We start from the raw sequence: 11,827 nt of genomic DNA, 5'->3' as shown, positions 1-11,827 counted from the left end.
GTGTGTGTGTGTGTGTGTGTGTGTGTGTGTGTGTGTTATGCGTGCAGACATTTACATTCAATAGAGCTCTTTTGTTATTTCTCACAGCGACCGGATGAACACGGAGGATTTAGGAACACAGATCAGGCTTTCCTCTGAGGTGGAAAGTCTGACGCAAAGTTACATTGAGGGTGCCTGGACCGCTTGACTTGACTATATAACGTGTTAAATATTTCAGGATCATCTATGGTCTCACTGTTTATTGATTTCTGAAAAGAGAGCTTTAATTTGTTGTCTCAGACCAGGCCGCTGTTCTGACCAGCATGCTTTAGAGTTTCGTAACACTGATGACTGTCATCTGTGGCTCTCTATCTTGAGGTGTGCAGATAGTTGTGGTGTGGTGTGGAAGATGTGGTTGTTATGTATTTCTAAGGGATACATATAGCCCTAATTATGAAAATTAATATCTGTATGATAAGTAGGAAAGGACTGTAGAATTTAATAACTTAATACCATCGATAGCGGAGCTGAAACTCCGGAACTGTAAAAATACGTTTGAAAGTAATCTAATTACAATAAATACTCTTCACCAAAAAACGAGGCAGAGGGCCTGTAACAATTTACAGAAATGGTTATAAAACCTTTTAGACTAAAATGAGTAAAAGTCAAGGTATTTCAGAGTTAACCAGAATACCTTAGAATGAATTTGACAGACACAAGGAAGACAGCACACAAGCAGAACTTTGAGGATTTTCCATCAGATATATTACCCATTACTGGGAGAGAAGATGGTAGTCCGGTCTCCGGACAGCGTTTCACAAAGATCTCTCACCATGTCCAAGATGAACATGGTTAATATAGCATATCGTAATCAATACACAGACAAACGTGTCAAACAACAAGGTCAAAAAACATATTTGTTTACAAAGGGACAGATAATGCAAGACGTCACTGAATATTGCATACAGAAAATATCTCACGGGGCAGAGATAGTCCTGATATGAATATCAGTTAGTGGAACCGGGTGACAGGGCAAGAACTGGACCAAGTGAAGTCAGTAGAATATAAGTCTGCGAGAGAATACTAACTTCAAGGGCAAAAACATGTTGTTTCACAGAGGCTGGGTGTTATGGGAAGAGAAACAAAACAATTATTTTATCTACACACTGGCGGGGCCAGAAGTAATACTCAGTGGAACCCAGGGCATGAAGTGTGATGAAAACAAGACACATGGAACACGACACCTTCATTCACCAAATAACAGATCTACAAATGAGTCCCGAAATACCTATCAGTGGTGTGTTTAGATCTGTAAACATGAATGTCTAAAGATAACATCTAAAAATTATCATGTGAGACATCACCGGGATCCCGCCATCCCGCCCATACCTTAAGTGTACAGTATCTAGTATGGGTCAAGGTCAAAGGAAATGATTGGACAGATCTTAGCCACTAATAACTTGCGTGGTGACCACAGTGTTGGCTGTTTGCCCAGCACGTTTTCTGATCTTCACTTCCCGAGACATCTGGCACCAGGTACACATGTAACAGCAGAGGAGCTTCCAGCAGTCATCGCAGAAAGAACCCTGCATGGGTGAGGAAGGGAAGGAAGGAAGTTGGAGAGGGTATCAAGTAGTGAAAACACAGTTTCAAAACCACACTGACATTTGCCTCGTTGGGTTTCTGGAACTGAGACCATAACTGCCATGAGCAACCACCGATTTTGTTTTAACTAGAACAAAGAGTATCCTGTATCTCTCCCTTTGGAACAAAAGGTGTTTTGTTCAAATTCTCACAATCAGTGAGGTCGAGGAGCTTACTTGGATTCCGTATCTCTCTCTCATGGAGCCACGGAGGAGGCAGGACACCACCATGCAGGACAGACCATCCAGTATTGGCATGCAGCAGCACCAGCCAAAGTCACCGGCTGTCTGGCACTGCATGCAGGGAAAACACCAGTAGCCGCAACAACCTATAGGGATTGAGAAGAGGGAGCGAGAGCAAGGTGGTCAGCTATAAACAAAGGTGTCTTGTAGACTTGTACAATGATTAATATCTCTTTTTTTCCCACAGCGCCAGCCAGTCCAGCCGTGGGCATACGATGCCCAGTTGCACTCCTCTTGGTGTAGGGGGTTGGGTGGGAGGGTTTGTGTTTGTCTTGTGAGTTTGTTTGTTTGTTTGTTTTCAGAAAACTTGAAAGGTTTCTATTACTGACTGCTTACTTTTCCTGTGACATTCCTTAAAAATAAATAAGAATGAATAAACAGTATATGAGAAACATTGATTTCTAGTGTGTGAAACATAATAATCTGGTAATTACTCAGGTAATCTGGACAAAATCTGTAGGAGGAGCCAAAGGTGTGTTTTGGAGAAAATTCTAATTTGCAGGATTTTTTTTTCCTGACGAAAATGTTTCCCTGAAATGTTGTCAGGTCAAGGGTCCTACTATAGTGACAACACAAATGGTTCATAGATAACTTACAGACTCCCATATCCGTGCAGCAATCACACATGCCAGAGCTCCAGTCTGTTGAGAACTGTTGGGTGGTGCTGGTAACCACCATGACTGGCTGCTGCTGCTGGACCACAGTGTTAAAGGCAGGGGGCTGCTGCTGCTGGAACTGTCTGGCCATGTCTGTCTATAAGACCAGGACATGAAGATGAGGACAAATTAAAGAGAGGAGAAGGAGTTCTAACTATGTGTTATGCATTTACTGCATCTATTTTATTTTAGATTTTAAATTTGAGACTTTTTCCACACATGATTACATTTGATGACACTGCAAAAGACAATGTATTGGACTGTAAATATAAATAGGAATGCATGCAAAAAAAGAATCAAACCGGTGCATGTTTCTGGGGGCATTTCAAGGAATGAAAGTTATTATAAGATGTATTTATATCAGTGAGATGGCGTCTTACGTCGTCATTTACTAGCCCTAAACAAACATTAAAGTCCATAGATTTGGCTGCCATGTGACGTAATTTTGGAAAGCCATGCATTGGAGGGGCTAGCGCCTCGTCCCCCTCAAAACGAACAAAAAAAGACTAAATCGTTTTTTTTTCCGTTCACAGCACTGATGGGATGAGTGATTGGCTAATGCCAAATGCAAGTCACTCTGCCAAATGCAAATCATGTATTTTCATATTTTCACATAATGGTCACTTCCTCTATACTATAGAGGAAGTGAACATTATGTGAAAATATGAAAATACATGATTACATGATACATGATCCGTGTCATTTACTGTCGGTGAGGAAGCTTTCCATAGCCTATAGAGTCTATAGGCTATGGAAAGCTTCCTCACCGACAGTAAATGACACAGATGATTTCCCGGATTGGATGGGTTAACATTATTCAATATCACTTAGGCAACAGGTGCTTTTTCACAATTTTAATTTTTTACATGCAAATTCAATAAATGTACTGTATTGTATAGGTAATAATGCAAATAATAGCATTTATTTTACCATTACATATTTGTAGTAGCTTTATACCAGCATGGAAAATACCTTTATGGCTGGCAAAATTGCTAACCCATTCACTTTTCCACTTTCCCCTTGTGCCAAACGCATTCACTATCCTATCCCAAACCAGTAAGTAATATTAATTTTATATAGGCTGTTGACCCGTCAATTAAATGCTATTACATATTTTCTAACTCTAGAGATGGCCAAAATTCCCCAACACTAAAATTAACCTTCTTTTATCTAACATTTATATTTAAATACAACACATTCTTTGTCTTACCTTTTATGGTGGCTTTAATTGTATCTGCACAATATACAATAAAATAACTTTGAGAAATAGCTCCCTAAATCAGTCCAACCGCTATTTCTTCTACCCAAGAGCAAGTGAGTTATAGGAGTTTTATTTAATCTGTTCTTATGTTTTGTATGGTTGCCTGGTACGGAAATCTGACCCTATAGCAAACAAGAACAGGCTCAGCAGGTTCAAATTATCATTTGTCCCAGCTGCTATTCAACTACTGAACAGCAAATAGCACTTTATTCTTGCCCTTTTGCACATACTGCCCACTGATGCACTTTAGCTGACTTTGCTACTACTGTATGTCATGAATTCTCTGTCTCTAGTGCCCTGTTCTTAGTCTTGCATTGAATGTTGTTGTTGTGTGTATTTTACTATGATCTGGCTGCAAACCAATTTCCCGCAAGGGACAATAAAGCTAACCTTGAACCTTGAACTGAAAGTGCATTTGTACTACAAAAAGTGAACTTACAACCACGGGGGATGGATCATAGGACAGCTATGACTCTCTCTCTCTTTCTTTCTCTCTGTAGGTGCTGCCAGGCTATCAAAAAACCTGTGCACGTTTTCGGCTGCGCGCAGCTTAAAAACCGGGTTTTTAGAAAGCTGGTGGATGGAAAAAAAGCTCCACTTCCGCGGACGACTTGTGCGACGGCCAGCTTCCCGGAAGCGCTCTCCTCCGCGCAACTCATCCGCGGAAGTGGAGCTTTTTTTCCATCCACCAGCTGTCTAAAAACCCGGTTTTTAAGCTGCGCGCAGCCGAAAACGTGTGCACAGTGTGCTTCCACTACATGTCCTCTGCCTAAACACCAGGTGGTGATGAAACACCATGTAGGCTTACTGCATTAGGAGTAGCCTGGTTAATAAACCAGACTAATTTTGCCAACGGCTGATTCTGTCTGGTTTATTAACCAGGCTACATTAGGAGCAGTGAACTATTCAAATCATCAACTGCTGTTGGTGATCATTAGAGAAAACAAATATGGACACAGAGTGCTGCTTTGAGCTTAGTGAAAATGTCTTAGGCTCATCCAAAATCAGCCTTCTTCTCCCTGTTGGTCAAGGGCTTTGGCAGTATACGGTCATGCTCTTTGGCCTCTGCAATACCCCGGCCTTGACTGATGGAGAGGTTTCCTGGCCAACATCCATGGGGCAGCTGACTGAGGTGTTCCAACTACACATTCACAAGGCAGGTCTCTGTCTCCGTCCAGGGAAGTGCCACCTGAATTGAGTACTGTACATACGGATCCCAAAGGAAACAAGTCAAGGTGCTTTCTTTCTTGGGTTTAATTCCTTTTCTGTAAACTGCTAATAATGTATTCAATCAGTAAACCACTGCTGAATGTCAATGCTACAGTATATGAGTCCAGGAGCAACATGTAAAACATTTTTGAACAGCTTGGTTATAACTGGTAAATGTTTTTCTACAACATTAAACATTTTCTTTGCACACCCATTGAATATTGTGCCATACTGTATGTTTATTATTGTGACCAGAAGATGTAACATAAACATTTGATTGAATATTGACCTCATCTTTCAAAAAACATTTTCTACCAATTACATACATTTTTACTAGGTCTGTCGATTCATTTCCAATCAGATAATTTGTAAAATCAATTAGATTAATAGATTAAACAGAAACAGAGAAGTGAAAGAGAATGAACAGTCCCATACATTTGTTTTTACATCTGAAACATAGAAACAGAGAACTGAAAGAGAACGCTCGAGTTGAAGGGATTGCACCCGAGTGCTACTTTAGTGTTCTTCTTTTTTCATTTGCTGCTTTCTTTCGTTTTAGGGATTTTTGCCGTTTTTGACAGGGGGAGGGGGCATTCGAGCTTACTTACTATAGTCCTACTAGACCCCAAGAAATTACATCTGGCCACAAAAGATCACGGGATCACGGGGTCTAGTAGGACTAGTCAATGATAAAATTAAAAATAATCGCTAGAATATTTTGTAAAAATACATATTTAGCACCATGCTCGAATGCCCCCCCCCCCCCCTGTCAAAACAGCTAAAATCTATAAAACGAAAGAAAGCAGCAAATGAAAAAAACACTCATCTTTTACTTTCTCTAATAACAACCTAAAACATGAACCTTGGTTGAAAAAAACGAAAGTTGTCCTTTAAGTTCTCATGTTATATTTTTTAGCACCTGTCAAGTTGTGGATGTGTCTCTCCTCCCTTTATATTCAACATAGAAACAGACACATGTTGATGAATGACTTATTGAATGACTTACGTCAAAACAAATTGTGTACGTTTTTGTGTACCGTTTACTTAAAGACTCGTTTAAACATGCTGAAAATACAAAATTGAAATTATAACATTAAACATGAAACATTTCAACCTGAAATGATAACAAATGTAACATGTGAAGACCATGCAGACATCTACTCTGGTGGTCAGGCAGTCTAAAGCCATCCGCCCATACCTTAAGTGTACAGTATCTAGTATGGGTCAAGGTCAAAGGAAATGATTGGACAGATCTTAGCCACTAATAACTTGCGTGGTGACCACAGTGTTGGCTGTTTGCCCAGCACGTTTTCTGATCTTCACTTCCCGAGACATCTGGCACCAGGCACACACGTAACAGCAGAGGAGCGTCCAGCAATCATCGCAGAATGAACCCTGCATGGGTGAGGAAGGGAAGGAAGGAAGTTGGAGAGGGTATCAAGTAGTGAACTCCACAGTTTCAAAACCACACTGACATTTGCCTCGTTGGGTTTCTGGAACTGAGACCATAACTGCCATGAGCAACCACCGATTTTGTTTTAACTAGAACAAAGAGTATCCTGTATCTCTCCCTTTGGAACAAAAGGTGTTTTGATCAAATTCTCACAATCAGTGAGGTCGAGGATCTTACTTGGATTCCGTATCTCTCTCTCATGGAGCCACGGAGGAGGCAGGACACCACCATGCAGGACAGACCATCCAGTATTGGCATGCAGCAGCACCAGCCAAAGTCACCGGCTGTCTGGCACTGCATGCAGGGAAAACACCAGTAGCCGCAACAACCTAGAGGGATTGAGAAGATGGAACGAGAGCAAGGTGGTCAGCTATAAACAAAGGTGTCTTGTAGACTTGTACAATTATTAATATCTCTTTTTTTCCCCACATTGCCAGCCAGTCCAGCCGTGGGCATACGATGCCCTCTTGCACTCCTCTTGGTGTAGGGGGTTGGGTGGGAGGGTTTGTGTTTGTCTTGTGAGTTTGTTTGTTTTCAGAAAACTTGAAAGGTTTCTATTACTGACTGCTTACTTTTCCTGTGACATTCCTTGAGAAAAAATAAAGGGAAGCTCCGCACACTCAGATCTACGCACATTCAATGTATTTATTTAGCAAGTCTACTGACCTTCTTCAGGTGACATTCCTTAAAAATAAATAAGAATGAATAAACAGTATATGAGAAACATTGATTTCTAGTGTGTGAAACATAATAATCTGAACTATGAAAGGACAAATGTAATGTATTATTGTGATTTGCTTTGATTGGTAACTTGTGTTATAATGTGTAGTGTCACTAGTATAGATGCAGGGATTGACACTAAGGTCTCAGAGGCACTTGCCCGTTGGGCAAGTACAGGTCATGTTCTACTTGCCCAAGGTCATGCCCACTTTCTTTTTACTTACTGGGGCTGTGCGATCAAAAAATGTCATACCCCATTTGTCTTCATGCCAAATACCTACATCGCTATGAATATGACTAAAACAATGACTGAAACAAACTCCACCTGCCCGAACATTTACCTGCCAGAGGAAGGTGGACAATCTTTAGTGTCAATGTCTGAGATAGAATGCATGTCTTGTTGAAACTAAATGAGTGTTACTGCTGAAGTTAAAGGAGGTGGTGGTGAGATGTTCCTTTTGTAAACAGATAACAGTCAGATCTGAATGTGTAACCATAGCTACGGTGTTAGCTGTGTAAGTGAGTTTCTGCTAGGTATTGTTATGTAAACAATGATAGGAGTCACACTGCCTGACAAGGCTGTGGAATTTAAAAACATGTCATGTCCAACGTCACCTATATAGCAGTAGTGACCTTTAACAATGGCATCATGTGTAAGTTTGAATTAAGCTTTTTGAATGTTCAACGCCATACTATTGTTATGACTTTAAATCCAGTAGAATTTTAAGAATGAAACAAGGTGAACAAGGGTGTGGAATGAATTCTGTATTGGCCATATATGGAGCATGTCACGAGGCGTAAACAATCAAGTGGCCCCAGCCCACAGGTTGAGAACCACTGCTCAAAGGCAAATATAAATTGAACTTACAGGTGTCCATATCGGAGCAGCAGTCACACATGTCGGAGCTCCATCGTGCTGACTGCAGCCGTAACTGTTGGGTGGTGGTGGTAACCGTGACGGTTGTTGGTGGCTGTTGCTGGACAATGTAGGTTTGTGGCTGTTGCTGGACGATGTAGGCTGGTTGCTGTTGCTGGGGGAAGTAGGCTGGTTGCTGTTGCTGGGGGAAGTAGGCTGGTTGCTGTTGCTGGGGGAAGTAGGCTGGTTGCTGTTGCTGGGGATTGTAAGCTGTTGGCTGGTGCTGGGGGTTGTAGGGCGGTGGTTGCTGCTGGCCGATGTAGGCTGTTGGGTCACTGGGCTGGTCCTGGGGGTTGTAGGGTGGTGGTGGGAGCAATTGTTCTTTGTCCATTTCTGTCTAAGACGATGAAACAAAGTTAAACAGTGAGATGCTAGGTTGGATTTGATCTAGAATTTCTTTTAAGCTTTTCTTTTTTTTCTTTTTTACTATACTTAATTTGACTATTCATTTCAATCAGGACAACTCATGAATGGATGGAATATATATTTATTGAATATAAAATGAGCAACTATTATGGTTTGGCAATGAATTGGATCTGCTTTTTAGGCACTTTAGCGCATCAGTCCCAGAATCAGAATGTGATGTAATGTGATGCTGAGGCGGCCCAATGAATGGCCGGCAGCAACTGCACTGAGTTTCCTGACTGAACTTGCTTTGCACATGTCTGTGACAGGCGCAACACTCATTTGTGTAGGACAAAAATGCTGATTTGCTCGTCTACATACGACGTAAATTCTCCATTCATTGTCAATGGGAATTTAATGTTTGTGTAGGACTTAAATGCAGATTTGCTCAGAGAACATATGACGTCAATTCTCCCTTCAATGTCAATGACATTTAATGTTTGTGCTAGGATAAAAATCTACACTATAGCTGAATATAGCCCCTCAAAAACTAGAAAAAGTGCTCCTCGGAGCACAGGTCTCCGCCAGGTCAGGTAGGGTATTGTGGTGGTGCCATCATAGGCCAATTTGAAAAGAGTGGCATTTCTTCTTAGGCCTTTCATGGCAATCTGATGCTGTGTTTGTGATTTTAAGCATTTTGTTCCAAAAATGTGCTTTGCAAAATTCGACCTGCTGGTGGAAACAGGTGAAAGTGGGGGATTTCTTTTGCATGCAAAATGTCATGAAAATCGCATGCTGCGTTCATGATTTGAGGCATTTTGTTCCAAACGGACCAATCGCTTAAACTTTGGAAACCTTTTAGCCAATCAGGATGGAATATGGAAAATCAGACAGATTCGTGTTGATAACATGACTAAAGAGATAATGTGTACTGATTTGTCTGATTATTGGTCAAAATCTGTAGGAGTAATATAATTTTTTTTGGTTTTGCACAAATCAACCTCATATGGTGGCGCTATATAATATTTTGTATCTTAAAAAGTCGGTGCAGAGGTTCTGCTCTGGTATCCAGTCCACTATTCATTGTCAATGGCATTACATTTTTGGGTTTACAAAAACACTCAATACTGGCATTCAATGTTTGTGTTATGATGTGTGATGATAATAAGAGGCTAGAGCGCCCCTTGACACAGGTGTGATTTTTTTATCACACCAAATGATTGTATAGACAGAGTAGAGAGTAGCCCTGGTCCAGTGCTTAAGCACGTGACTGGACCAGGGCTAAGTGAGAGAGTAGCCTCACGGGGCTGCTATATTAATGAGCAGAGAGACATTGATAACTAGTCTAACTACATTTAAAAATGTCTAACATTTACATGAATAGCCTATACTAGTCAGATACCAACACATTGTTTGACTTACCCTTGATGTTAATTTCGGGAAAGAGCACTGCACTGGAACTGCCACTTAGGCTATTTCTCTGCATCTATTGGGCACTGAAGAAGAGTTTCGATTCCATAAAAACAGGCATTTTTTTTATTAGTCAGCAGAGCACACTGAATTCGCTGCTACAGACTGAGCAGATATAGCTGTGCACTTTAGACCTCTATCTCAGTCCTCAGACAATGATAACTTCATTTTAAAATGTCTAAACAACATGACTATAGATATAGCGACACATTGTTTAACTTACCCTTGATGGTGATGACATTTGCGGGAAAGAGCACATGCGCGTACTGTAACTGCCACTTACTTAGGGAGCCTCTCTCTTCATCTATTGGGAACGGAAAGTTTCGATTTCATAGCAAACAGGATGTGGGAAGAATGCCATATCTGAAGGTGCAGCTTTTACTCGGCCTAAACACCAGATGGCAATGAAACACCAATACTGCAATAATAGGAGCGCTGAGCAACAGGCCCTGACGTGACGCCGTTTCATTTATTTCATGCCATGGTAGATGAAGGAGAAACACGCGCGCGCGCGCGCGCGCACACACACACACACACACACACACACACACACACACACACACACACACACACACACACACACACACACACACGCGCGATCCCTGTGGGCTGCAACCAGGCTACCCAGTTGGAAACCTGTGGTCATGACATCTTCCTCTCCTTTGAAAATGTTATTACAAGTCAGGGGTGGCATGATCAGGGGTTGACTAATTAGAGCTAGCAGTGCATGCTCCATGGTGAGAGAGCTAGAAAAGAAGCATTACATTAGTAAAGGTCATTGTCCCCACCCCACACTGAATTGTGGAACTGATGATTATAATAAGTATAAGACTTAATTATTGTTCGTTCATTAGTTGGTATAACTATAGTGGTATTGATTTTATTTTGTATCGTTTCAATAAATAAATAAAAATGGCCATTTATCTTAATAAATAAACCTGATGTCAAAATATTATACACTATATCTGTCACTATCTACACCAGGCCTTGTGGTTAGAGAGTCTGGGAGGTTGGGGTTTTAAACCCCGGCTAAGTCATACCAAAGACTATAAAAATGGTAGCCAAAGCCTTGGTAGGCCTACTACTCATCAAGGATTAACCAGGGATAACCCTGCGTGTGACACACATGTTATCGTCATGTTCAGGGGGTGTACATCAGGCTGCCTCACGCGAGTCACTCTACATAAACATAAGCCTACAGTATATGATCCTGATCTGTCGAGCTGCATGATGGCTCTGGAACCGTTGTTCCCAAAGCTACTTACTTACACTTTGATATCGACCCAAACACTGGCCAAAGTGGCCATTCAAGTCTGAAAAAGCTACATGACTGACATGTGAACCATGGCTAGATGAATGTATGTGTGGTGCTTCCTGTGTCTTTGCATCTGTATTCTTGGTTCATCCTTTAAGTTCAAACTTCCCCTGAAGATGAGGTTCTTTCAGTCTTATCTGGAATTAAATTTGGGACAGTATAACCTAGCTCTAATGTACAATATGAAAATGAGTAAATTAATTATTATATTTTACCAATACAAATGAGGTTATAATTTCTCTGATAGGCTACATTATCATTTTGGCTTGGTTTCAGTGTAAGCCCCAGTAGGCCTACTGGTTATTATACTCTCTCTATCGGCCCAAACCCTGTCCATTCAAGTCTGAAAAAGCTACATGAATGTACAGTATGTGTGGTGGCGCTTCCTGTGTCTTTATCTATCTGTATCCTTATTGGTTCATCCTTTTAACTTTTTAAGTTCAAACTTCCCCTGAAGATGAGGTTCAGTCTCATCTGGAATTACAAAATGTAATTTGGAACAGTATAACCTCTAATGAACAATATGAAAATGATATTTTACCAATACAAATTAATATGATACGGTTATAATTTCTCTGATACATTATCAAACTGGCTTGGTTTCAGCGTAGGCCTAC

At 41.0% G+C, this 11,827-nt stretch overlaps 1 protein-coding gene across 1 annotated transcript; it reads right to left on the bottom strand.

Moving 5' to 3' along the window:
- Positions 1-1,424: 1,424 nt before the first annotated feature.
- Positions 1,425-10,238, bottom strand: LOC310876015 (uncharacterized protein; the record flags this gene model as incomplete). Its single annotated transcript, XM_083789462.1, has 9 exons — positions 10,119-10,238; positions 9,848-9,921; positions 8,033-8,413; positions 6,622-6,773; positions 6,251-6,386; positions 5,427-5,440; positions 2,462-2,591; positions 1,800-1,951; positions 1,425-1,565 (listed from the first exon to the last, which is right to left on the bottom strand). The coding sequence occupies exons 2-9, from the start codon at positions 9,909-9,911 to the stop codon at positions 1,425-1,427; spliced, it is 1,170 nt and encodes a 389-aa protein (XP_083645588.1). The 5' UTR covers positions 9,912-9,921; positions 10,119-10,238.
- Positions 10,239-11,827: the final 1,589 nt, after the last annotated feature.

Source organism: Protomyctophum parallelum, assembly GCF_964188405.1.
Source record: "Protomyctophum parallelum genome assembly, chromosome: 18".
In the NCBI taxonomy this organism is placed as follows: domain Eukaryota; kingdom Metazoa; phylum Chordata; class Actinopteri; order Myctophiformes; family Myctophidae; genus Protomyctophum; species Protomyctophum parallelum.
The sequence above is the reverse complement of the archived record's forward strand: the minus strand, read 5'-3'. Positions and strand labels throughout refer to the sequence as shown.